General features: G+C 57.1%; 3 protein-coding genes across 6 annotated transcripts in view; 2 read left to right on the forward strand and 1 right to left on the reverse strand.

The window, feature by feature from the left end:
* The window catches only part of LOC117653513 (serine/threonine-protein kinase N), a 38,309-nt gene extending 23,213 nt beyond the window's left edge, over window positions 1-15,096 (reverse strand). For 2 of the 4 annotated variants that reach the window (XM_034399235.1, XM_034399236.1), the window contains exons 1-2: window positions 12,096-12,237; window positions 1,125-1,512 (exon numbers count right to left, since the gene is read on the reverse strand). In XM_034399235.1, coding sequence (XP_034255126.1) covers window positions 1,125-1,512; window positions 12,096-12,155 — 448 coding nt within the window. In that variant the 5' untranslated portion in view covers window positions 12,156-12,237. Of the gene's footprint in view, window positions 1-1,124; window positions 1,513-12,095; window positions 12,239-14,820 lie in introns of those variants that run through there. The other 2 variants (XM_034399234.1, XM_034399232.1) reach the window with 2 other exon arrangements.
* Window positions 15,097-15,404: 308 nt separating this feature from the next.
* LOC117653518 (TRAF3-interacting protein 1) lies at window positions 15,405-17,707 on the forward strand. The gene has a single exon (XM_034399245.1). It carries the CDS (start codon window positions 15,671-15,673, stop codon window positions 17,504-17,506), a length of 1,836 nt encoding a protein of 611 aa, XP_034255136.1. The 5' UTR covers window positions 15,405-15,670; the 3' UTR covers window positions 17,507-17,707.
* A 301-nt stretch (window positions 17,708-18,008) lies between these two features.
* LOC117653515 (protein SMG8) lies at window positions 18,009-22,609 on the forward strand. The gene is made up of 17 exons (XM_034399238.1): window positions 18,009-18,279; window positions 18,527-18,689; window positions 18,757-18,879; window positions 18,961-19,112; window positions 19,190-19,345; window positions 19,427-19,537; window positions 19,618-19,814; window positions 19,909-20,009; window positions 20,114-20,341; window positions 20,424-20,635; window positions 20,717-20,932; window positions 21,008-21,111; window positions 21,203-21,349; window positions 21,439-21,655; window positions 21,741-22,040; window positions 22,132-22,311; window positions 22,398-22,609. The coding sequence occupies exons 1-17, from the start codon at window positions 18,236-18,238 to the stop codon at window positions 22,528-22,530; spliced, it is 2,784 nt and encodes a 927-aa protein (XP_034255129.1). The 5' UTR covers window positions 18,009-18,235; the 3' UTR covers window positions 22,531-22,609.
* Window positions 22,610-27,422: the final 4,813 nt, after the last annotated feature.

Raw genomic sequence — 27,422 nt, forward strand, 5'->3', positions numbered from 1 at the left:
TGAGCTAACGACGCTCGTTGCGCAAGGCGGCAAGGTGGCCGATGAAGACAAACAAGGTCCTTCCCGGCGTCCCCTACACTTTACATTTTTTTATCCACCCGCCTTTCATTTTATTTTTATTTTCTTTCCGCCGCTTCCTCAAAGCCGGTATTTACGGCGGCCCGGTAAATGGCCAAACGGAAAACGGAGGAGGGCGCGGGGCGGGGCGGAGCGGGGCGGAGCGGCGAGTGCCCCGGGCCCCGGGCCGGCCGCTGCCCCGGCGACCCCGTTTCTTACATCACCCCGCGGGGCGCGTCGCCCAATGACAACCATGACCACCTCTTCCTCCTCGACGACGTCGCCGTCAACGGCGCGCCGAGACGCGGGCCTCGACGCAAAGGTGCGGCAGTGCCGCGGCAGGAGCGGGGCTCCGACAAGCAGTGCCCGCCAGCCTGCCGGCCCGGAAACCGGAGAGAGAGAACACAATTTGCATGGCGGCCCGACAAGCCAAGCCCCGCGCGGCCGGGCCGTGCCACACCGCGCCAAAGGCACCGACTGCCGCGCCATGAATGAGTAAGGTGCCGATGCCGCCGCCCTTGCGCCCTTGACGGACAACCCGCCCGGCCTACGTGCGCCGCCCAGCTGGCCTCATGGCCCCCGGCATCGGCTACAGCGTGGCGCAGCCAGCCCAGCCATTCGTCGCTCTGTCTCTCTCGCACCCCTATGGACAGCCCCACGGGTGCGACCGAGACGGGGCGACCAATCGACTTTCCCTCCGGCCGGGCCGCAAGCGCGGGCTGACCAGCCAGCTGACCAGCCAGCGGCCCGGCCGATGAGTCGCATGATGGCGGCCGCCGAAATGCCGCCGACGTCGTGCCCGGGGCCCGGGGCGGATGGCGGATGTCTCGTGTCGTCTGGCTCTGACTCTGGCTCGTCCGGCCCGTCTCGGCCGACTCGGCCACGCGGAACGGAACGGGCAGACATCGATCAGTCAGAGAGCAGCCAGCGCGGCACAGCCAGCGAGCCGCCGGTCTTGCCTTTCTGTCTTTCGGCGAGCCGCCACTTCCTCCGCCCGATGGGCTCGGCGGTTTCCATTTTGGCTGCGGGACTCAGCCTTACCGCCATTGGCAGTGGCATTCACTCACCTCTGCCGTTGTGGTGGGCGGGCGGGGTGGCCGGCGCCTGCAGCGCGTGGTGGTGGCCGTGGTGGCCGTGGTGGTGGGGCTGCAGGCCCTGCGACAGCCCCTGCGTCATGATGATCTTGTCCTCCAGCTCGTGCAGCTCGGCCTGCAGCTCGGACAGCCTGCCGTTGGCCGCCTTGACGATGGCCGCCACGGAGCGCCGGTCGGCGGCCACCTCGCGCAGCTTCTCGGCGCCCTCCTTGATCTTGAGCTCCTTGCGGATCTCGCGCCGGATCAGCTCCTTGAGCTCCTCCAGCACGTTGGGCAGCTCCGACTCGGGCACCTGCTCCGTGCGGAGCCCGTACTTGTGGCTCAGCTCGTACAGCACCGGGTGGCCCGCGCCACCCGCGCCCTGCAACACGAGAAAAACCTCTGTGAGCGACACTGGAGGCAGACGGCAGCACGTCAAAACAACAGCCCCTAAACAGGCAATTTGGCGCGGCGCCGCGGCGGCTTGGCGGCAGCGGGACCTCCTCCATCCACTCCACCATCGCCAAGCTGCCGCTTCTCAGTCCCACGGTAAAACAATTAGGGACCCGGCGGCGTGAGGCGCTCGGCAGCTCGGCAGTCGCAGGAAAGGAAGCGCCGCTATACCTACGCCGCGGCCGGGGCAGGCCGGGCAGGCCAGGCGGCGGGGCCCTCGCCAGGCAAAGCCAGGCCCTCGCCAGAGCCGCCGACCAGGAAACGCTAAATTGCAACGCGGATGGATTCGCCCCATTGAAAATTCAGCACGCCGCCATCTCCGGGCCCAATCTCTTCCCAGGCCGGCGAGGTGCCGGGCCGAGGCGGTGGGCTGGTCCGGCTGGCGGTAGCTCACACGGCGCGAGTCAACGCCCCGCGCCGCCAAGCAGTGCCGCGCGGTGCCGAGTGGGCCGCGCAGGGACACGCCGACGCCGCCACTGCAGTGCGCCATCCGCCGCGCGATGCGTCATGCGTGCGGAGCGCGTAGCGGCGGCACCGTCAAAACCAGTCAAAACATTCCCGGCGTGCCGAAGCAGCGCGACGCAGCGCCCCGAGCGCACCGCGCCAGCGCGTTATCCCCCCCCCCCCTTCCTCTTGCCCGACCGATCAGCCAGCGATCGGGCGGCGAGCAGCCACCGCGCCAACATCCACACGGTCTATTTGGCCGGCGAAAGACTCACAACCGGAGAGGAAAGACGGAAGGCCGCGGCGCTGAGTGAAAAGGGGAAAAGAAGGGGGGGGGGCTGCCCTGTTCACTGGGAAAAAGGCGCGGGGCCGCAATGGAACCAACCTCGAAGGACCAGGGTGCGAGTCCATTCTTTAGGGTGACTTAAGACCCCTGAACCTGAAGGCAACCCGTGGGCGACGCGGACCGAAGCCGAGGCAGACAGGCAGTCGCCGGAATGCACCTGCTGCAGCTTCGCATGCTCCGCAGTTCCACGGCGAGCCGTCCCCTCCCTTCCAGTGCACGCATCCACGCGGCGAGGGAGAAGGCCGAAGGGACGGCGCGCCCTTCCCGACATCCGCCCCATGCGTATACACTGGACGGTGTACACTCCGACCCGGCCTCGCGAGCAAAAGAGGGGGGAGGGGAGCATTTAGCCCACTTTTATTGGCTCCTTGACACGGTAATAACGCGCCAATCGCAGCGCGCGCTTCCTGTCGGACGGGCTGCCGGCGCAGCCAGCAGACGACAACAACAACAACAACAACAACCTCCGCGCAGCCCTGGCCGGCCCTGCGCGGCCCCGCGTCCGGGGACGTGAAGTCGGGGGAGGCGACGCAAGGCGACGGCGACGCCTCCCGACGGGGCGTCAGATCCGCCGACGCGGCCGCAGATAGGGCAGCATCCGGCATGGCGACCAGGTACACGGCGACGCCAGGCGCCAGGCCGGCAGGCCCAGGACTCGGGGCGCAGCGGCCGCGGGGACGGAACCGCCAAAAAAACTCAAGTTCGGATCGTCCGTCCGGGCCGGAGAGTCGCTTGGACGCTTGCCATCGCCGCGCACCGCGAGGAACAGCGGGGCGGCTGGACGACTGGAGGCAGCTCGGGGCGACGGGGCGGAGAGCAACGGCCCATCCTCCAGCGCCAAGCCGCGGCAGCGAACCACTCCACATCGCCGCACGAGGACGGTCATCGTCGGCCAACACCTCGCGACTTTGGTCCGCTGCAGATACAAGACGAGACAGTGGCGGCACCGCAGGGGCGTCGCACCTGGCCGTCATCGTCATCGGGGTGGTGTCCGTCCGGGCGGCACAGCCCCTGCAGCGCGGCGCGGCCGGCCGCCAGCAGGCACCGCGACGCGCTCATCGCCACTGGCGGGCCGACGCGCCGGACGCGGCCAATACAGTGCGAGCGCCTCGACAGTGTGCTCGACAGCCCTCGGGCACCTCGGCGATAGCGATAGCACCGATAGTGGATTAGGCTGTCCATCACGGGCCGGTCGGCCGGGCCCACAGGCCGGGCCCACAGGCCGGGCCCACGCCACGCTCCGCCAAAGCGGCACAGGCAATCCAGCAGGCACCACCACCGGCACGCCCGGGCACGCAGTCTCTCTCGCACGCACGGGGCGTCGGGCAAAGGTGCGAGAGAGACAGAGCGACGCACCACTGTGGGGAATGAGCCTGCCGTCACCGCGCCGCCGCGTCGCCTCGCGAATCGGGGACAAGGATAACTTTCAAATTCGCACAGCGCGGCGGGACGGGACGGGACGCGGGTGTGCCGCGTCGCAGTGCTCTCCGAAACCGGAAGCGATCCAATTGTCGCACCGCAACGGCCGAGGACGGCGTCTCTCGCACTCGCGGGGCGTCCCGTGTGTGTGCGAGAGAGACAGAGCGACGACGCTGTACAGTGCGCCGCCGCGTCGCCACGTGCTCGGTCCAGGGCGAGAACGGCGAGGCCTCCGCGGACCCGCGGTACCCGTGCCGCCTGTACGTGGAGATAACGCCGCAGCGTGGCGTGGCGAGGCGTGGCGTGGCGGGGCGTGGCGTGGCGAGGCGTGCCAACTGACGGAAATGTCATCACCTGCGAGCGCGCTCGCGACCCGTAGCGCCGGATGGCCGATGCGGCGGGGTCTGGCATGGCCTGGCACGGCAGGTAGCGGCCCCGCTCTCTCCGCCACACCCCGCCCCTCTCTCCCCGCCCCGTGCCGCCCCGTCCCGGCCCCGCTATCTGCGGACCGCCAACCTGTCCTTCGTATCCTTCGCCTGCCACAACGGCGCCCCGGCCCAAACACTGGCCGGACTGACGGCACGCCCGGTGTGATAAGGGCGGGGCGGGGCGGGGCGGGGCAAAACGTAGGCCTTCGCCGGCAGTGCGGCCCCAAAAGGTCACACCCCGCCAACAGGCTCATTCCGCGCAGGGAGGCGTGCTTCGTCGCTGTCGCGCTCTCTCTCTCTCTCGCACCTACAGGACGCCCCACGGGTGCGAGAGAGAAGGAAGGACGAAAGCGCTGCTGTTCGGAGCGAGCCCCCAGGGCCACCGGCGGGGAAAGCCTCACCTTTGCGACGCGTGCTGTCCCGGCCCTTAATTTATGCACACCTCCTGCATTCCGAGATAACGCTTCGCGAGCAAGGGCGGCGAGGACTGCGGGGACTACACTGCGAGCACGGCCGCGGCCTACCTCACCCACCGAGGGCACCCAGGGCACCCAGGGCTCCCCACTGGCCGCCACGCCGCCAACACGCACCCATGCATGGCGCGGAAACACATCCGGTCCACCCAACGGAATAGGCAGGCAGGGCAGGGCCGCAGTCTCACGAGGACGCCGAGCCGACAGCTTGCGTGCGTACGCGTGCGGCAACGGCGCTAAGGACTGCGAGCGCCTCGGAGCGAGTGCGACTCATGTGGGCCGGGACAGGCACCGCCGCCAGTGTAGTGGCCCCCTCACTTCGGGGCGATTCAATTTGGCTCGCGCTTTTGTTCAGCCGCAGCACACAGACGGACGGACGCACGTCCGAACCTCATCCACCACTTCGTGCCACGGGGAGCCAGGCAGGCAGGCAGGCAGCCTCGCCAAATAAAGCCACAGCTGCAACGTGATCCTCTTTTGGCCGCTTTGCCCCGCCCCGCCCCGCCCCGCTGGCTGCCCCTCTTTTTTCCTCCTCCTTAATTTTTACTCCGCCGCGCTCGGCCGATCAGAGCGTCGGGGCGCTGGCGCACACGTGAGGCGGCCGCGCAGCGCACAGCGCGCAGCAACCAGAGCAGAAGGAGCAGAGGCTGCCGGGGGCCGCCACACCGCGGCTGGCTGCCTGGCCCCAGTTCAACGAATGGAACAATGCGGAGGGCAAAAACAAAGTGCCCCGGAACACTAAGGGCCTAATTGCAGGCCCCACCAATGGGGCCGTGCCCTGGGCATGCCCTGGCCGTGCCCGCGTCGATGATTGACTCTCTGTGTTTGCCTTGCCTGCCTGCCGCCCCCCCCCCCCACCCCCCCCCCCCCACACACACACACACACAGACACAGACAGCCGCGGTCCGACACAATGAAGGGCGCGGCGCGACATCCTCTTATCAGCGAGCCCCAGCAGAGCCCTCTCACTCATTCCGAAAAGCCGCTCAGTCGCCCTGTCTCTGTCGCACCCGCAACCACGGGGCGTCCCGTCAGGGGGTGCGAGAGAGACGGCAGTCTCTTCCGGCTCGTCCGATGGGCCGCGTCACTACACTGGGAATGGGACCGCTGCGAAGGCCGGCATTGCGACCGACGGCTTGGCTTCCCTTTCCCGGCCCTGGCCGCCCTGGCCGCCCCGGCGCGGTGTGGTGTGGTATCGTTTTCGCGGTTTCGGCCTTCGGGTGGACGGGCAGGAGCGGGCAGGAGTCGGCAACGCCGCCGTGGACCACCGCAGACTCTCTCGGACGGACCCATCTCTGCCCCACTGCCAATCCCACCAATCTGCCCGCGGCCCACACGCAACCGGCCAGGCCCAGATTGATTCCGCACAGCTTTCCGTCTCTCTCGCGCCCACGCGGGGCCACGCGGGTGCGAGAGAGACAGCGCGGGTCGGTTGATGACCGCGCCGCCCACCGCGGCGGCCATTAGCCATTAGCGCACAGGTAGCGAGCGGGCAGGACGTATTCAAATAGTCGCCGCCACGCCCACGCAGTGCGCGCAGTCACCGATTAATTTTCGGTTCTATTTTGCTGCGGCGGCAGTGGCGGTGGCAGTGGCCAGCCGAGTGCAGGGGGGCCGAGTGCAGGCCGCAGGCTCGAGTCGCTCTCACTCAGCCGAATTCTCACTGGGCCGAATCCCCACTGGGCCGAAATGCCACTGGGCCGAATTGTCACAGAGCCGAATATGATCATGCTTGTGCTCTAGCCACGTGTCACTCGGCCGAAATCCCACAGAACCGAATTCTCACTTGGCCGAATGTGCAGACCATCTTCAAATGTGAGCGTTTCGTGTCACTCCGCCGAATGCTCACGGAGCCGAAATCCCACTTGGCCGAAAGCAAGCGAAAAAAGATGTCGATCCCATTCAGCCGAAATCCCACTCAGCCGAATGCTGCAGATGGAGAGCCGATGAGTAGCACTAGTTCAAAGGCTCACTCGTATGGTTGTCTAACAGAGCCGAAAGTTACACAGCTGGCGTTGAGCAGTACCTAAAACTAATGGGTTGCCACCCATCCTAACCTAACCTAACGGGCTCGCGGTAGATCTTACGCTACTCGCGACAGATCTTACTCTACTCGCGACAGATCTTACGCTACTCGCGACAGATCTTACGCTACTCGCGACAGATCTTAGGCTACTCGCGACAGATCTTAGGCTACTCGCGACAGATCTTACGCTACCGTGCGAGTTCTTACGCTACCCGCGACAGATCTGACGTTATTCGCAGAAGGGTTTCGGCTGAATGTGAATTCGGCCCAGTGAGACACAATGCACAAACATCACCAAGCTTATAATTTCGGCCCTGTGGGAATTCGGCTGAGTGAGAATTCGGCTCAATGAGATCGCAGTCTTCTTTTACTCGTTTTCGGCGCAGTGGCATTTCGACGAAGTGAGATTTCGGCTCAGTGGAACAGTAAATGAATTAGTATTGTCGTGTCGGAGTTTCGGCTCAGTGGCATTTCGGCTTAGTGACATTTCGGCTCTGTGGGCATTCGGCTACTTGAGATTTCGGCTGAGTGAGGTTCTCTCGCAGGCTCCAGTTGTGGGTGGGTACAGTATCGCTACGCTCTTCGCCGGCATCCACAAAAACGAAAACAAGAGGCAGGGAAGGGAAGAGCACCGAGGCAGCGGCCGTCTGGCCGCGGTCTGGCCGCCACGGCCGCGGCGCACGGAGGTCGAGGCGGTCGGGGCGAGGCTAGGCTGCCCAGCATGAGGTGGTCCCCCCGGCCCCCTGGTCCCCCTCGAACAACAAAGTCATTCCGGTAATTGGTGCGTCCCATTCCGTCCGGCACGTAGCTGCGGCCACAGCCAGGCCAGCCAGGCCGGCCAGGGTCCGGGCCGTCCAAACAAATCAGGCGGGCCAGCGCCAGCGTCCGGCGCGTCCAGCGAGCCGGGATCGAATATCGCGCGCCGAGCCCATTCCCAACACGTCCCTCCGTCTCTCTCGCACGCGGACGAGGCGCCCCGCGAGAGCGAGAGAGACGGCGCCTGCTGGATAGCGTCGCCGCCAACGCCGCGGTCCTGCCGGCGGCGCGCACCACGGGCCGCGCGGGGGTGGACGACGCCGACGACGACGACGCAGCGGCTATTTGCGTCCCACCGCGCGCCGCCTCAGAGTCACTTTCGTCGCCGAGTCTCTCTCGCACCTGTGCGGGACGCCCCATGAGTGCGGGAGAGACAGGGCGACGAAAGCGAGTCTCGGAATCCGTCCGCCGGCCGCGGCTGGCCGTCCCCGTCCCCGGCGTGAGCGTCGCGGCCGCCGCGTTCGGCGCTTCGACGCGATGCGTTGTCGCGTTGCACGGCGCGCAAAGCGCCAAGCGCGGCCAAGCGCGTCCGGCGGCCCGTGACCAGAGAGACTCGCCCGATCACGCGGTGGCCTGCCCTAGAGCCCTAGAGTGGAGAGAGACGCCACCCCGATCCAGACATCCGGATGCACAATTTTCCATAGTTGGGTGAAAAACGGTGTAATGTGGCAACATAGGACGGTTTAGCTACTGCTACAAAAGACCTTATTACTGGCAAAACTTCTAAACCGTTAAAGTTAGAGGTGCATAGTGAGCGAGCCGATTGTAGCCTGAACTGTGAACTACAATCGGCTCGCTTACTGTACCCACCTAACTTGAACGGTTTGGAAGCAATAAAAGAACTTAGCCCTCGGACCCACCCGCTGCGTGCAGAGTCCTGCGCATCCCTTCCGACCGGAACTCTGGCAACGTCGGTACGAGTGGAGCCAAGCCGAGCCCTTAGCCGCGCGGGCCGAGCCGAGCCGGGGAGACACTGGCTCGCAGCAAAGCAGAGCAAAGTATGGCAAACCACGCGCAGCACTGGCCGCGCGCGCGCGCTCACGCACTGGCGGTGGCGTCTCTCTCCACTCTAGGGCTCTAGCCTGCCCTGGGCCTGCCCTGGGCCTGCCCTGGGCCTGCCTGCCCGCCGCTTTGCAGGGTGGCCACTCAATTCCAAAAATGAAATTCCCGGTTTTTTCCCGGTATTTCCCGGTCAAAATTAAGGCTTTTCTAGGTTATTTTAGTGGTTCAAATGCGCTTTTTCAGGGCGCGGCAGCGCCTCGGGAAGGCTTTGACCGCTGATAGTTTGGGAGCAGTGGTCTTGCAAAAATGGTCAAACAGTGAATAAATTTCAGAAAATCACCGTTTTTGCTGACTTTGAGTGGTCACTGCATCCAATTTAGTTGCGGTCAAAGGCCTCCCTCGACGCCTTACTATTCTAAAGACCCTACTCTTTCATGTACCGCCTCGGGAAGGCTTTGACCGCTGATAGTTTGGGAGCAGTGGTCTTGCAAAAATGGTCAAACAGTGAATGAATTTCAGAAAATCACCGTTTTTGCTGACTTTGAGCGGTCACTGCATCCAATTTAGTTGCGGTCAAAGGCCTCCCTCGACGCCTTACTATTCTAAAGACCCTACTCTTTCATGGCCCGCCTCGGGAAGGCTTTGACCGCTGATAGTTTGGAAGCAGTGGTCTTGCAAAAATGGTCAAACAGTGAATGAATTTCAGAAAATCACCGATTTTGCTGACTTTGAGCGGTCACTGCATCCAATTTAGTTGCGGTCAAAGGCCTCCCTCGACGCCTTACTATTCTAAAGACCCTACCTACTCTTTCGTGGCCCGCCTCGGGAAGGCTTTGACCGCTGATAGTTTGGGAGCAGTGGTCTCGCAAAAATGGTCAAAAAGTGATTGAATCCCCGAAAGTATGATTGTCATTTCATTGGATGATGTTGATTGTTTTACTGATTACCAGCTAGACGTGCAATGATTATCTTGAGTTGAGTACCCCTTGCTGCGGCACCGACGACTACGACTGAACCTTCAGAAGAAATTGACCTACAGGCAGCGCAGGGCTTTTTCGCCTTTTTCCCGGTTTCAATATGAAATTCCCGGTTTTTTCCCGGTTTTTCAAGGAGATTTTATTTTTCCGGGTTTTTCCCGGTTTTCCCGGTTTTCCCGGTCGGTGGCCACCCTACGCTTTGGACACTGTCCAGCCGCCCTGCCTCCGCGGCCACGGCGGCCACGGCGGCCACGGCCCGGCGGCATCCCGGCCGGCCGGCCAACAGCACCGCGCACTGCTTTCCTTTCCCGCGGCCGAATAAAAACACACATCAGCGGCCAAATAGTAAAATTAATCCGACGGCGGCAGCGCGGCCGAGCGGCGCAGAGCCGCCGCGCCGGCGGGATTCAGGGATTTAGTCCAGCCTGGCGGCACAGCCGCGGCACAGCGGACAGTCGCCACCGGCCACGGGGCGGCCGTTGGCGGCCGTGGAAACCGGACAAAAACAGCAGGCGCGGCCAGCGGCTCCATTTCGAACAGTGCTCTGTCTCTCTCGCACCCCTACGCCCCAGGAGTGCGAGAGCGACGGCAAATGAGTGGAGCTTTGCGCCAATCAGCGCGCCGAGCGCTTATTGGCCGTTGCAGTGTCTGCGAGGGAAACCAGCCATCTGGAGCATCCACTGCAGCGTGTCATACCGCGGGCCGCTGGCAGTGCCGCAGCGCCCGGTTCCGACGGAGCGTTTCGTCTCTCTCGCTCCGCCAGCGGGACGCCCCACGAGTGCGACAGAGACAGAGCGACGGGCAGAGGCAGGCCGGTGGGAACGAGGGCGCGCGATGACACGCAGGGGCGGTGCCGCGGCACTAAGGACCTCGGGGGCCGAAGGGATGGGAAAGGAAAAGCCACTTTCTGCATGCGTTTGGCGACGGCACGCGACGCCACGAGACGCACGCCCCCGCGGCACTGTCTCCGTCTCCCTCGCACTCGGGGGGCGTCCCGTCGCAGGCGAGCGCCACAGAGAGAGACAGCGACCACTCTTCGGCATCGCTCGGCTACGCTCGGCGAGCGGTCCAATGTACACACTGAGGGGCCCGGCAACACCTATACTCTACCCACTACTCGGCAAACTTAACCCCTCCGTCGGCGCGGCCCGCACGATCCACGCGCCTTTATAACGCCGCGCCAAACATTTAGCGCGGCCGCGGGCGTGTTTACAAACACCGCGATGGACAGCGAATGGAGCCGGAAAGAGGCGGTGGACGGGGAGGGGGGAGGGGGCGGGGAGCTTGGCGACCTCTACCGACGGCTGCCGCGGCTGCCCAGCCACGAGCCCGATCGCATTGAAGCATACTGACCCACAACGCGGCGGCCGAGGACGCGCTGGACGTCGCCGCGTCACATCCGCGGAGCGCGAAGCCTTGCCGACACTGCCGCTTCGCGGTGGACTCCGCACGCTGCGCGGCTAAACGCGGTAAACGCTTGCAGTGCAGGTGCGGCGAGTGGGTGCAGGACGACCAGGACGACGGGGAGGACGGCTTTCACCGCCACGCCGCCATGTCCGCGGCCTAGCCCGCCTCCAAACGAGAGAGACAGAGACAGAGAGAAGGGAGGGAGGGGGGGAGAAAAAGAGGAGACTTCCCAAGGCGACTAATAAATTCGGAACGGAGTAGTCCCGCCGCGGCCTGCCCTTCCCTGCCCGCGTTAACGGTCCCAGGGACCCCGCCAGCCTCGGTGGGAACGCGGCGTGGCGCGGCGTGGCGCTGCATAAGGGGCACCACCCAATCATTCAAATAAACGCGCAACACGCGCAACAAGCCGGCTGGCCAGCCCCGCCGTTCACAGTGTAGCGACGCGCGCCCCGCCCGGGGCCTATTGATATGAGTCACCTCACCCTCCAGCAGGGCCCTTGGGCGAGCCCTCGGGCCCTTACTCGAGGCTGTACAAAAGGACAAGGCGAGGTAATACACATCCCGAGCACGTTCACTACACTACAGGGCGTCGCATGAACGCCGCGCCCTCCACGCTGGAAAAGCAACACGCCAGGAGAGCCTACAGTGCGCCAACATTAAAAAGGCATCACGGTGCGATACCGCTCGTCTTCCCATGGCGCCGCGCCGCTCCGCTCGCGTTTGCATGATAAGCCCGAGATAAGGCCAAAGGGCTCCCACGCAGGCAAGGGCCACGCCAAGGGCCACGCCAAGGGCCAGCGCGCCGCGACTCGAAAAATTCGGTTATCTTTGCCGCGGCTGTTCGTTCATGCCCACAGCGCTCGACAAGACACAGGTACCTCAAAACGGGGGAATTCGTCATGGACCTGCCGGACGAACAATGGCGCTCTGTCTCTCTCACACTCGCGGGGCCTTCCCTAGGGGAGCGAGAGAGAGACAGAGCAACACACAAGCGCGTGTCACTTCCGTGATTCTCGTGCCGCCAGCCGCGCCAGCACTGTAGTATCGAACGAGGTATCGAACGAGCACTCGCGGGGTTTCCCTGAGAGGCCCTCCAACCGACGCCCCCCGCCGCCCACTCCACGCGTGGCCGGCAGGGCCCCGTGTTCAAACACCGCCCTCGCCACGTACGTACCGTGAACAGGGACCCCAGCCTGGGGCCCTTCTCCTTGGCCAGGATCATGAGGCTCATCATGGTGGCGCCGCAGAGTCCATTATGGCGACAGACAGCCACACGCCCCCTCCTCACAAACACAGACACTTCCTAGCAGAGCGCGCGCGACAGGTATACACACGCACACACACACACACGCGCGCGCGCGCGACGCACACAGCGGCCGCGAGCCGACACGGCGCTGCGCGGTGCGACGGCGGGCGACGGAGCGCTCAACACCGAGTCCGCGGTCCGCGGCGACACGCTGCCTCCACCGGCACTGCCATCAGCCAGCAGCAAGCAGCAGCAGCAAAGCCTTTCGTGGCCGTTGGGCCGTTGGTGTGGTGGGGCCGGGTGGGGTGTGGCCGACGGCGGGGCGGGGCGGCGCGGGGCGGGGCGGGCGGCTTGGAAGGAAGGGGTACCCCCTGTTGCATGCCCTTACGGACCGCCGCGCCGTGGCGAGCCGCAGGACCAGGACGCCCGGCCTGTCCGTGTGTGCCTCTCGAGGCAACGCGACGGCACCACGCACTGGCTGCACTGCCTGCACTGCCTGGCCTGCAGGGTGATTCCCATCAGCCGATTGAGCCATTACCTGGGCGCTGTGCCCTGCACTGCAGGGCGTGCAGGCCGCAGCCCTGGGCCACGCCACAGGCCACAGGTGTCGGACTGACGGGCAGGTGCCACCGGGGCGAGGCGGGGCGAGGCGGGGCACCAGCTCGGCACCAGCCCAGCCCGGCGTCGCCCTGCCTACCCTGCGTCCAGCTGAGTCAATTCGACGACGCCGTGGTGCTCACGTCGTCGGACACGTGCGGCACCGCGGCGACTCCCTGGCACGCTGGCACCAGGCCATGGCCGCGGCGCGTGCCGGGCGCGTGCCCCGCGGACTCATTCCGAACGGTCCGCCTCTCTCGCACCCCTCCGGGACGCCCCATGAGTGCGAGAGAGACAGAGCGGGGTTCTAAATCAGCCGACAGAGGTCCCGGCGAGCGCCTGGACACGGCGTGCCACCGTGCGATGCGTCAAGATGCACCAGCGGAGCGCGTTCCGTAGGGGTGCGAGAGAGACAGAGCCAACGAACGGCGCGCTGCCGTCGGCCTGCACCTTGCAGCACGTGTTGGCGCGGCGCTCCATCCGCCCAGACGCCCGCGGGGACGGACCGGGACGGACGCCCGTGACGTCATCGGGGAGCTGGCACGCCGCGCACCGCGGATAACCATCACCAGAAAGAAACCGAAGCGACACGACTACGGCCAGACCTACGGCCAGACCACGGGTCGATCCCGACCCGCCCCCGCCGGCCTGCACGGCCCTAGCCGCCCCGAGCCACACACACTGGACTAGACTAGCGCGGTTCAAAGGCGCTTTGGGTCCGTACTTATACGCTTTTGGGGGCGGCCGCCTCACTCCGCGATGCTCGTCGGGCACCGAGACTGACGAGATGTCACCCCGTAGGCCTCGTCGCAGGGCACCCCGAGCTGGCACAGTGCCTGGGCCTCGAGGCAAGGCAGGCCAGGCGTCGACGCCTCCCCAGACGGGGCGGGGCGGGGCGGGGCGACACTAGCCGCGATTCGCGGTGCCGCGACGAGCAGGCTGGCCGCTGGACGGCTGGACGGAGCGCTGGCGCCGCGGCAGGCATCCCTTCCCTGTCCCTGGCTTGGCCTGGCTGGCCCTGGCTGGCCATGAAGCAACAGGTGGCCGCCTCGCCTCCCGCCTCCTGGCGACTTGAATGCAGCTGGGATGAGTCCAGCCCGGCAGGGCGGCAGCCCGCGGGGCGCGGGGCGCTGGACCGGGGGCGACGGCCAGGCCAGCGGGGCGCCAGGGGCGGCCAAGGGTGCCCTTTGGGTGCGAGGTCATTGTCAGTGACAGGTTTGGAGGCTGTGGCCGTCCTTTTGGAGGTTATGATGCCCTACATTCCACCAGATCATGACATCTCCTCTGCCAAGCAGGGATCAAAACAGAAGTCGCTAGGATAAGAATCCAGGGGATAGCACGGGTAGATCAACTGTGAATATTAGGGTCCAGCACTCAGCACGCATGAGAGAGAGACTGTTTCGAAAAGGTCTCAACGTCAAAGCAACTGTGAGCTAGTTTCAAGGCTTGCTGTGAAGGGGCACTTTTAAAAATAAATGGGTACTGAAGAAAGAGGTTCTCACTTCAAAATCTACCAAGCAGACTGTAACTCATGGCCAAGAAGATAATGAATCAAAATTTTCAAAAAATCACAACGAAGGATGAAAGAACTCAGGGACAATCAGAATGCTAATTGATCTAATGCCTATTCAGACATGTGCGACAAAATTCAGCTTCAGCAACTGCTTGGAACAATTGGACAGAATTTTCAGAGTGAAATATAATTAAAGGGAACCTGTGTGGCATGGAAATGATCAAGGTTATGGTCAGGTAAGTAAGCATCAACATTTGTGAATGACTAGGTAGAGATAGGTGAGAACCAACAATGTCTAGGGTGTTAGATAAAATTATGAGCAATTTAAATTAAACACAACAATGTTTTAAAAAACTCTTATACAAAACATACACTAATATGCATAGAAAACAGGTAGACACAATGAAATTCCTGAGAGGTGGGTTAGGAATGCACCATCAGGCTTCATAGAAAGACTGAAACACATCCTAACCTCGTATGATTTCCCCACAAAACAGAAATCAAAATTCAACAAGTAATCAAGAGAAAAAACGTTAAACTGACCTGGTAGTAGCTCGATTCAGCCATCTTGACGATATCCAACTCCAATCGGCCTCACACACACAGGACTTTCACGGAGGTAAATAACATTCGAAAGTTGAGTCCGTCAACAGTCTTAAACGTGCGCATGCCCCTGGACACAGGCAGGCCTCAAACACATTAGCAAACTTGGGTCCACTACACTTAACTATCCGTAAAAACACACAAACCGAGTTGTTTTCTCAATGAACACCATCCACACCGAGCTGTGTTGTCCCACTGACTCATACCCAATCAGATTCTACACAGCGATGATGTGCGTGTCAGATCTACTTCTCAAACTGATGCATCAGTTGGGCCGTTTTTATGCGATTCACGCTTGATTTGAAAGTAGTGCACCTGAAAGATCACAAAGTATGCAAACTAGATCAACTTTAAATCGCTCTTTTCGACTTAAGACAGTTTATTCGTTCAAGGTACTCCTTGCACAGGCGTGTTGCGTGACTGTACTTACTTTTATTGTTCATGTTTTGGAATGATCTTAAGAAAAGATTACCCAAGCCACATCAAATGATTCCTTGCATACACGCAGAATTAACGTTCACCCTTTGATTGAATTAAATCTTTTTTAAAATGCACCTGTTTAAGGCAATGTCCAAAGGTAGGGTCTTTCAGGTTAATGTGTTGGTACGACATTCACGGAAAGTTGGCTGCATTGGTCGAATTCCTTTGTTGTTATTTCAGCAGGGAAAAGTTTGTTTGTTTATTTGTGATGAAAAGTTGAACACAAGCCATTTTAATGGTTCAATCTCCATAGTTTCATGTGAACCCTTTGAATTGTCGAGCACATCATGAAGTGATAACCGATCAGAAAATGGCAGAAGAAGTGAAACCTGAAGTAATCAAGAAAACCCAAGATTCTTTGAAAAGACACATCAAAAAGCCACCGTTAACTGAGAAGCTTTTAAAGAAGCCCCCATTTCGGTTTTTGCATGACATTATTACCAGTGTCATACGAGAAACCGGCTTTCTCAACGGATTGTTCAGTCAAGAAGAACTCAATCATGAGAACATAAAAGACAGGGATGGCAAAATTGCATTCCTGGACAAGCTCATCAGTGCCGTCAAAATAATCACAGGCATTCCTCTCTCCGTTCGAGCGACTAAGATTGTTGCCGGCCACGAAGCAACTAAGACTAATGAGCTCCTTCAAGCTATTGGGCATGCTTTAGATAAGAAACTTGACTCAAAAGATGTCGCCCAGCAGTTGAGAAAGAAGGGTAATAAAAAATCTGATGCCTCTGATAGCAAAAAATCAAGCCCAAGAGAAGCAAAGCAAGGCAGCGAAGCCTCGAAAGAAAGGGCTGTGAATCAACCCGATGAGAGTTTGGATAAGAAGAAGCACTCTAGCAACAAGCAAGTCAAAGATGTACCTGCATCTAGTCAAGATGAGCCCACAGAAAAGAAGAAACGCTCATCTTCAACATCTAAGTCAAAACCAAAGGATACAAGTAAAGCAGCCAGGCCAAAGAAGGATGGTACTCGGCAAGAGACCAAGTCAGACCCACAGAAAGAATCTGAAAACAACAACGAGCCCGATGCCAGTCAGATAGATGTGCCATCAGCTACCAAACAAGAATCTGCCACTGCTCGCAATGGTACAGCTGAACCTGAAAGGAAGAGGCCCAGCTCAGCATCAAGGCGACCCTCCATTTCCAGACAGCAGTCGGAAGGTCATAGCCAGGAACACCAAAGAGAACAGCAACCTCAATCTGCCGCTACCGCAGTGCCGCCTGTGCCTGTAAAAAATGATTCTCAAGATTCTCTGCATGAAAACGGTACTTCACTGACATCACTTCCACCACTGACATCCGAACCAGCAAAAGGCCAAGCCGCTCAACCACCTGCTCCAGCTGCTCGAGCTCCCTCTGCCGCACCTGCACCTGTCCAGGCTCCAGCCCCAGCGGCGCCAGCACCAGTCCCCCTAGCCAGGCCAAGAACAGCTGCTCGAGTTGGAAGTGCACGCCCAGGTGCACCAAGAGTACGCAATAGAGGGGAAGCGGTAGTGGTTTCAGAGGACCTGATTAAACCAGCTCCTGTCAACCTTATTGTAGAAGATGACAATGCAAAACAACAAAATGATGATGAAGATGAGAATCTTGTTGTGGTTGAAAATGCATCTCTGGATGGACCTGAAAGTATTCAGCCATCAGCACCTGTTTTATCCCGTCCATCCAGTCAGCAGGGTCACTTGGTGGCTCAGATACTTGAAACGCAAAAAGAATTGGAAGTGGGGGCAACTATTGCAGAAAATGGTGACGTTCAGCAATTCCACACAGAAATTGAATGGGAAGCTGGAAAAAGAAGAGAAAGAGAAACAGCAGTCAAAGAAGTCGATCGCATGCGCACTCTGATTCAGACCTTAACAAGGGCTGCTCACCCGTTAGGAAAATTACTTGATTCTCTGCAGGAAGATGTTGACAATATGCAAAGAGAGTTGACTCAATGGCAGAACATGCAAGTGAGTTTGGAACAGCAGTTGCAAGTGGAAGAAACTCTCAGTACTCAAGCTTCACAGCCTCTAAAGGAACAATTAAAGCAATTACAACAAGCTGTTCGCTCTCAGCTTGACCAAATTGGCTCAGCAAAATCAAATATTTTTAATAATGATGATCGAATTAAGCGCCTACTTACAGGTGGTTTGACATAAAAACTGTTCACAATGACTCTCCACCGGTGTAAATTGTTTGGATTTTGAGCACTACTTTATGTTTGGTTAGTTTGAACAGAGTCTTATATAAATGTTAGTAACTTGGAAAGATCAATTTTATTTAGCACACTCATATAAGAGTATCATGTATTGTGTTTACAAAGTTAAAATAAATACAAAGACAAAGATTTTCTTATCGAATTGTGAATTTTTTTTCCACAACTTTGACTTATTTCTTAAAAAAGGAACAAAGACTTCAACGATAAATTCCATTTGGTAGATTGCTTATAGGTGTGAAAAATAGAAGAATAGAACAGTCGTAAACTCCTATTTTTCAAAAAATCCCGCGCAGACACTTGAAAGCAGAAACAATGTACCAACCTTATCCATTTTAGAACAAGCCAAGCCTGTTGTAATCTTTCAGGGCAATCGTAAGAAGAGACGTAACAATTCTATAATCTAAGTTTGTTCTAGTCTCACTGACATAAGTGTGAAATAAAGCACCAAATCTCAATAAAATTAAGTTGGTGGAGCTGACACTAGTCGCAGGAAAGTAGGTTATTGGCAGCTAGTGTCGTCGTTATACGCAGATTTTGACAACACAAGGCGGCTGCTAGCATGTCGTTTGAATGGACATTTATTGGTGTTTGAAAAAAATACATTCTAGCAAGGCGTTCTTACCCTTCGCAAGTTACTCACTGAGAGCATTTTCAACGAGTTTAGGATAAGATGAGTCCTGTCGGGTTCAAATTACCAACATCCCTAGAGGAAATGTAAGTGAATATCCTGCCCGCAGCGAAACGTAACCTTAAATGAGACACTTTTTTTTTGGTTTTGTAAATCAGACCACTATTTGCTGACAATTTATGTATCTCATTGGACAAGGGATGGTTTTTAACATGGAAACCGTAAAATTTTAATTTGAGACCAAAGCTTTATTTTATGTACACCACTGCTGGAGGAGTTTGAACCTACCGAATAAAATTTGTATTGTTTTACTTATTTCTGTTTGTCGTGCAGCTCCCCGTCTCCTCCAGACCAACAAATCGTCATCGTGTCTTTCTTTGGAAAATCGTCTTATCTTTCCCGAGGCTGCAAAACAAATGCTCTTGATGATGCCCTTGGACGGAGAGTGTTCAACATGTCATTCTTAGACTGTCCACGCATCGAATCTGAAATTTATGTGAGTAAATGAGATCAAAGACATTGTCACCCTGTTTGTGTATTTACTTCTTCTTATTCTTTTATAGACTGAGATAAAGGCATTCTACGAAACTAAGCAGAAAGTTCTGTATTTGCACCTGTGTGGAACCTTTGACATTAAGGGATTGACAGACATTTATGAGAAACTAAAGCCTGAACTTGCTGAAAAGGTACATAAGCTTAAAATGTTATTACTAGTTTGTGGTTTTCCCTCCTGCCAGATATTTGTAACTTTTATAATTTTCTTATAGGGTTTCTTAAAAGAATGGGCTCAACTAAGACACAACTATGCTCGATCTCTACTATATCTGTTTTGCATTTCACATGTGTTAGTATGCACTCATCCATCTGCTGTATTTGATGCAAGTTACATTCGGTTGTTTCGTGCTCTTGATTCTGTGAGGTGAGGACCTTATTTTTCTCTTTGTATATTTGAAAGGAAAGTTTGTCACAATCCTGAGATGTCTTTATTATTTCCAGACAAAAGGTTCAAGGATCGCTTTCAGATCTTATTTCCACAATCCCTGGGGTGCCAAAGGATTGGGGACAGTATGGCCGCTTGTGTACTCCCCGTTTACTGTTTTTGTTTGAAAAATGCCCTGTATCTATCAGAAGACAAAACATGGCTGAGTTAGGGTTTGTAATTTATTTCTGTTGTCTGTTTGTTTCTAATTTGTACGGAATGTAAAATATATTTGTATTATTTGGTTCTCACAGGGATCCTCAAGGAGCAAGTAGAAAAATTCCTTCATTGAAAAAGCTAGAGCATGCTATGGAAGATCAGATCTATCATGTCCTTCGCAAAAACAGAATTATTTCCAAAAGCAGGTGAATTGTCTGCCTTTTATTGTTCCCTTGTGCCTCAAATTTGTCATGCCTAATTCTGTTTTTCTGTTACTTGATAAAAGTATGAACAGTTTATTTGCTATTCCTGCAAATCAAGAATTTGTGTTTATTCCGATCAATGTAGACACCTCACGAGATTGGAGAACTGAATTAGTTGATAATGTCATTAATCTCTGCAATAGTTCTGCTTTTGGGACTGAAAGTGTAGAGGAACACTCCTTCCACTCCCCTTCATTTATAAATGAATTAAACTCAAATCGTAAGCACATTTTAAAAATAATTAAACCATCTTTTTATTAGAAGAAAGTTTTGCGCCTTATGTGACTCTGATATTTCATTTTTTCTTTGCAAAGGACATTCCTTCAAAGGGTTCCTGCAGCAGCACATAGATCAGGCCTTTCTTAAAGGTTTTGATGACAATGTAGGAAGACATTCTTCCCCAACATTCTTTCAGGTAAAGAAATAAATTTTAATGACTTCCAAGTGTCCTCCTCTATTTAATCTGTTATGACTTTGTATTTTGTTGTTGTGCTTTATGTGAGCCTTTGTATTTATTAGGTTCCAAAACTAAGCTTGTGGCTAGAAGTTTCCAGAAAAATGTTTGAATTTTTCATCACCCAAGAAAAGAAAATATCGGCTCCAAACCAGAGTGCCATGCTTCACAACTTACTTGACACCGATGTTAAATTTAGTGAAAGCCGCTGTGGGAAAGTTCTACCACTTGCTATAGCAACTTATCAAGACAACTTACCTACTCACTATACAAGAGAATACCATGAAGGAAGAGTAAGTGACACAGATGTTATGATCATGAGATCAGGTTTGTGTGTAAAGTAATGGCATTACTAATCATGGCTTTGTTACACAGCTGGCTCATGCTCTATCAGTCTTTGCAGTCCATGCTAGAGGACCTCTGTTTGAAGAATATGCAGGACAAGTTGAGGCCGAGTGCAAAGCTCACTGGAAGGCAGGCAGGCAGATGTGCCAAGTGCTCAGTCTAACTGGCAACCCCTGCACCAAGCCCTTGCACAGAGGTGGAGGTGATGGAGCTGGTGGTGGTGAATTGCAAGAAGAAGATGGGTACAGATACATAGGTTTCAAATCAAATTTGACATTCTCAGTAACTATATTTTATTAAATCCTTGTTTTTACATTTTTCAGGAGGGACCATTCGCAACTGCCATTATTGGAACACAGCAGTGGTGTTGTTTATGTTTCTGCTTGTAACTGTGGAAGGAAGCAGGGCCCTAGAGAAGATCCATTTAGTATGCGAACTGCAAATTACGATTTTTATTCGTTACTTGGAAAGGATTGTGGATGTTCTGATCTAGAATCAATAGGCTTCCCTGTTTTCACCCCCAGCACAAAAGACTTCCGGTAAAAACAATTCTGACAGTGCAAGAGGTTAGATTTAGCAATGCTCTGTTGCAACAAACCTTTCCTTTGTTACAGAGCTGCTCAGTTATTTTCTAACAAAAAAAATGGAAAGGCTGTCCATGAACTAAGGGAGTCCGAAGCCACTACACCCCAAGGAAACACTCAAGGACTTAGCTTTGGTCTGTCAAATAAAATACAATCTTTCTCAATGGGACTTGTATTCTACACCTTAACAGTAATTTAATATTATTTTTCCTTTACTCTGAACAGCTTTTGTCTCTGGTCAGTCTGGTGAAAGTGATTTAATTACTGAAGAAACAAGTAATGTCATACCAGCAAAAACTGATAGAGAGACTGACAATGGAAGCAGTGCCATTGTAATTCAGGTTTCTGATGGTGACTCTGAAGCTTCCAAGGGTATTTTTCTTCTTTGGATAAGGAACCATAAACAATTCTTAAAATTTTTTTTTTCTTCAGTCACTGTTATTTATTTGCCTTTTTTGCAGAGAAAGGTTTGGTGCGACAGCCTTCTACTACAGAGTACCTCCCTGGAATGCTTCATTCTGAATCCCCCCTCGGACTTCTTCCGCAATTTCCATCATGGTCTTTGGTTTGCTTGGGCCCTTCAAGTCTGTATTCCCACAATCTTGGGCTTCAGGAGCAGCAGCATGCTGGGCTCATTGCTGGGTCTGCTTATCTGCTTCCATGGGATCTAACTGTCAGGTTTGTGTTGCGTCATCTTTTTAGCTAAAATGAAAACAATGTGATGGTTGTAAGATCAGATTATACATATTTCGAATTTTTTCAGGCTTGAGCACCAACAAGATAGGGCTAACGCATGGCCTACTATTGGAGACGCTGCGTTTTCTAGGAATAACAAACCACTGGCCAGTAGTGTTCTTCAAAGACCTCGTAAACCTAAGCGTGATACGCCTGAGTTTGTAGTCAAAATTTTTGTTGGTGTTGAGTATGAATGTCCACGAGGGCATCGCTTCATGTGCTCAGCTCCAGACAAAGTACTGAAAACAACTGGATCTGGCCTTGTGAAAGATAATGGGAACAAAATAACTGGAAATGACATGCCTCTTTATTTCCCTTGTCCATGCAAGTAAGTTCAGTTATTTTTCGTTTTTGTGAATCTGAAGTTTTATTTTTTATTTAATATTATTGTTTTACTGAATGCCCTGTGGTGTTTTCAGGAACAGTAAACCTCTGATTGCCCAGCTGATGCGTGTTCATGTGGTTACCCCAAAAGCGCCCGTTCATGTCACGTTAAATCCCAAAGTGCAGCCCGCTCCCTCACCTTGTCCGATATTTGGACCAGGATGTGACAAACCCATAAGACTCTCTCAAAGTGCCTATTGGATTTTAAGGCTACCGTATCCTTTACAGTGAATGTAAATGTTACTTGATAATCTGTTTTGTATCTTGTCAAACCCTGGCTTTTTCCTTAATGAGTTGATAGTTTGTGTATGTTGGTGACCAAGGGCCCTATGTGTCGCCGAAAGAGCCTGTTCCCATCAACTACGGACGACTACTGGCGGGGATGTACGGGATCATGGAGCTGTCCCCGAACGAGAAGGCCTGAAGCAGCATGAAGACCAAGGCGTCTGGACCAACTGACTGTGATAGACTTTGTTTTGAATAAAAAAAAAAAAAAAACTACAAACGGCGTCACTCGTTACCTTGGCGATTTCTGCCTCTGATTGCGCAATGAACGCATTAAAAATTAAGAATTAAACAGCTTCAACTTGGAGTTTGCTCCCGGGCCGCTTGGGTCGAGACTTCCCTTTCCCTTCCCTCCGCTTTTTGCGTTTGGCGGGGGCTAAGTTGGAAAACTACATCCTACGTGAAAGGCAACACTACGCGCCGCGCGCCGCGCACTCCCCACGGCCTTGTTTGGCCCTCATTGTCCCTGCAAACGAGCGGGAGGGAGGGGGAGCATGTACCGTACCGCCTCCGCCGCGCAACCCAGCAGTTTAATTGTTACACACTGGACGGAAACAATGGCGCTGGCGTTTGGCCCGTGTATGTCCCCCTCCAGCTGAAGGGCACCCGTCGTTGACGACCGGAATCATTTAGTTACGGGGGAGGGGGAGGGGGGCCTCAAGGGTTTTGCGCGGCCAGGGGAGGGGGCTGCAGAGTTACAGGGCCTTGCCATGTCGGATTTATGACTCGAGCACGACACACTTGGCTGCTTGGCCTGCTGCCCCATCACGTGTGGCCGGGGCAGCCAGGGCCGCCGGCTTTGGCGGCAACATGGCCGACATGGCCTCCTGGAGCGCCCCGTTGATCCGGGCCATCCGGGCCTTCCGGGGCGCCGGGGCAGCGCTGTCCTGATTACGCGGCGGGCCCGGCAGGCCTGGAGCCTGGAGGTCATGGGCGGGAAAATGATTTGGCAGGGAGGCGGGGAGGGGCGGGATTAGGCAGGGATCTACGCCGTGGTGCGGTGGGGCGTGGAGCGAGGCGTCAAGGGGAGGGGGCGCGGCGGGGCGGGGTGCCAAGCGCCGACGATGCTCTGGAACATACCGGCTGAAATCCCTCTGAAACCGCTACGCCGCTACGCCAGGCTAGGCCACGCCGCCACGCTTCGCCTGCTTCGCTTCGCCTTGCTTCGCCTCCCCGCGCGTCTGAGCTGTTGTCGGGCAGCCCGAAGGCGAGGGTCGCCCCGCCACGGCGACGCAGGGGTGCTGTGCCGCCGCAGGGTACCGCAGGGTGGCTGCCGAGGCCACCATCGGGCGCCCTCCCTTTCAGGGGAACAGGAATAGCACGGCCAGCGGATGTCTCGGAGCGGCCGCAGCGGCGGGGCGAGGTCGAGGTCGGCGAGGTGCAGCCTCCGCTGGCATGCGTCCTGGAGTCCCGGCGCGCCGCGCGGCTAGGCGGGGCGCGGCGGGGCGGGTCGGCCTCCCTTGCCTTTATGCAGAGCAGCGGAGCGCCGCCGGAGTATTTACTTACATACCACTGCGAGCTTCCTCGGGGGTTCCTCGCCCCGCCCCGTTCACTGGCAATTCCACACAGCGTTTCGTCGCCGTTTCTCTTGCACCTACGGAACACCGCCCACGAGTGCGAGAAAGACAGAGGCAGAGGAGTCGGGCTGGCGGGATCGCCCGGTGGGTAGGCCATTCTTTTGAGGCACACCAAGTCTCTCTGCTTCCGAGGCGAGCCCCGTCGTGCCTCTCTCTCCAAGTGCGTGACGCACTGTGTGGAGCGCCTTGCGGGAGGCGGGTAGGCAAGCCCGCCGAGAGCGCGCGTGTCGCGGGCTAGCCTATCCAGGTATGAGCAGGGGCTCCCTCGCGCACGCGTGTATTTACTTTGCCTTTCACGCTCGCGACATTCTGAGCACACGCTCACACACTCGTCCGCGCCCCCGCTGCGTGTACGCGGCGCGCGCACTGACATACACTCGCACACAGGGCTGTCATTTTGCTTCGCACTTTACTGGTCTGGTTTGGTGTTTGGTGGCCAGGGGGCACAGTTCACATCCCACACACACACACACACGTCCGTGGAGAGAGCGTTTAGCGGACCGCCTAGTCTCTGTGCCTTGGCCCGCGCGTTTGCGCCCTGCCTGCCCCGCCAGGCCCTGCCCTGCCATGTTGCACGGTACACTGGCCCCGGCCCCGGCGCCGTGTTTGCAATGGCTCAGCCATGCCATAACTTGGGCGAAGCTCTTTGTAAACACAATACTGCTGAAAAGGGGCGGGGAGGACGGAGCACGGGGCAAAGGTGTGTGGACGGGCGACATTTCACTGATATGGCCCATCCATCCAGCGACATCCACCGGCAGCGAGCGACAGCGCCACAGCGCCAGAGCCAGAACAGCGACAAAAGATTCTGTAGGGCTTCCCTCTCGCAGACCGTCGCAGACTTTGGTGCTGTCCTTTATGCCCTACTCTGTGTAGGATGGCCTTGCGATGCTTCCTTCGACGGCAATTTGTCGGGTCACGGGGCACTCCAGAGAAGAGAGAGGAGGATGGAGGGCAAGCGGCACGGGGCACGCACAGGCTGAGACATGGGCAGGCACGCAGACACGCAGCCGGGGCCCTCCAAAGCCTCCCAGGAGAACTGATTTCGAAAGTGCTTTCGTCGCCGTCTCTCTCGCACCCGCACCCTGCGCGTCACGAGTGCGAGAGAGACGCTCGGTGCCAACGAACTGCTGTCCCAAATCCCCCAAATGCGACAACTTTTCATTTTCAAAGAACCGTAATCACCGTAATCAGAGCCGCGCGCTCTGAACCCGAGAAGTCGTTTCGGAATCAGGCAAACGCTAGCCTGGGTGCGCCTTAAGCAACATGACATGTCCATTTTTTAGTGAGTCGCCCAGCCGAAAATCCCGGTTACGGTTCCGAGTACGGTTACGACCGGGATAGGATTCCGACCGGGATACGATTCCGGCCGGAATACGATTACGACCGTAATTTCGGACATTTCCGGTTACGACTACGATCGTAACCAGGAAGGGTTTACGACCGTAACTGACCATTCCGGTCGGAGTACAAAGTGTCACAAGACATCAAGTTTGTCTTCTGTGGTGCTCCATCAAGCAGAGATCCGCGTTATATATGCATGACCACAGGGTAAACTTTGCGAGCTACGCCCAATTTTGACTTCAGAAATTTATTATAAGTTACCGTTCACAAGTTATGGAGTGTTTCTGAAAATTCGCTGGAGACTTAAACGCATGGGACATGCTTCTTCGAGTCCGGCCTCGGACCCGGATCTGGTCCGATCGTAACCGGAATGGGTCCGGTCGTAACCGGAACGAGTCCGATCGTAACCGGAACAAGTCCGATCGTAACCGGGACGTGACCGACCGTAACCGTAAATTAGGTCCGGTTTCCGATCGCAACCGGAAAATTTGGGGCGATTTACGATCGTAAGCGGAGATTTTCTCCGGAACCGTAACCGGGATTTTCGGCTGGGCGCGGTGAGTGAAATTCGGCCGCCGACCGACGCATCCAACTTCGGCTAGGGTTGAACGCCGAGGGAGCCCTCCGTCCCTCTGCCTGCCGCCTCCCTCCGCCGCTCCGCCTGCACCGGCTGCCTCGCTCGCTGCTGCCTGTTTCCGGTTGCCAGTCAGTGCCAAGTTTGCCGGGGAGGGGAAGAGGCGCGTGGCCCGGCGTAGCCCGGCGTAGCCCGCGTGGCGCAAAGTCTTCATTTGCCTCGGACATTTGGCGGAGCGGCGGGGCCCTGGGCGGGGCGGCCTCTGAGACAGGCCGCGCTGGAGGCCGCTGGAGGCTCCAGCCTGGAGCTGGTCTGGACGCCAGTCACGCGCAGCCCCGCGTCGCGCACCAACAACATGTAACTCGCTTATTGAAAGGCACCGGACAGCACGGGGCGGGGCGGGGCGGGGCGGGGCGGGGCGGGGCGGGGCGGGCGGGGGCCGTTCGGGCCGAGGCCGTCGCCGTGCCGTCGTTCACAGTTCAGCCTCCGGGCCTCGTGTATGCCGAGGCCGGCCGAGGCCATGCCGAGCCCCGGCGTCGTTAGCGCGACACCCGACACGCCCCGGCGGCTGCGACAAGCGGGACAAGCGGGACCGCCAACTCATTCCCGGGAAATTACCTCTCACGTCTTGCGATTTCATCATCTCATGACTCCATGGCGCCCGTCTCGAAGGGCGCCGAGCGCCGACGGCGCCGTCCAATACGACGATTAGTTCCGCTACTTGTCCTCGTCGCCGACGACGCCGGGTTTGGAGCCTGCCGCTTGAAAACATGCCGCCGAGATGCTGGGATTTCGTTCGCTCCTCTACATCCCCACAACGAGCACGTGTGTGACGGGGAGGACATGCATCACTCAATTAGGGTTGTCATGCGAGTCCCTGACTTCTTACCCCTCGCTGCCGTCACGTGCCGTCACGCCGAACAGGAAAACAGCCAACATGTCTTCATACACCATTCACACTGCAAGCTAAATTAAGTCTCTTTAATTTTACCTCTTTTATTAAATTTAAGCTGCAAAAAACGACAGGGGCTTGCTTAATTAATTTTTAGGCGTAGGAATTGAGGTGGGCTGCGGTGCGGGGGGGAAGGCTGGGACACTCGGCAGTGTGGTGACGCGTTGGGGGCGGAGGGACCGGGGCGGCCAGGGCGGCTTGATGTGCCGGGCCACATTGATAAGACCGGGACCTGGATTAGGGCGGCGATGACGACAATGACGTCACAACGGTGCGGCCCAATGACATGGCGGGGATGGCGCGCCGAGCACCGAAAAAAGGGGGGGGGGGTAAGTTCCTAGCCGCGCAGTGAGGCGCTGGGGTCGCGACAGAGACAGAGCGACGAGACAACTGTTCGGAATCAGTTTGCTGTAACCATAGCCTGGCGGGTAGGCAGCCCCACCGAGCCGAACGCACCTGTCCCACCCTGGTCCGCGGGGCGTAAAAGTTACGAGTGTGGCGGGCCTGGCGGCGTGTCTGCACTGGAGGTGAGACGCTGCCAACGCCTCGACGTGCCGTCGGGACGCGTGGCGCGTAGGTACGCGTGCAGGTGGC

Source organism: Thrips palmi, unplaced genomic scaffold (assembly GCF_012932325.1).
Source record: "Thrips palmi isolate BJ-2018 unplaced genomic scaffold, TpBJ-2018v1 HiC_scaffold_8, whole genome shotgun sequence".
Taxonomy (NCBI): domain Eukaryota; kingdom Metazoa; phylum Arthropoda; class Insecta; order Thysanoptera; family Thripidae; genus Thrips; species Thrips palmi.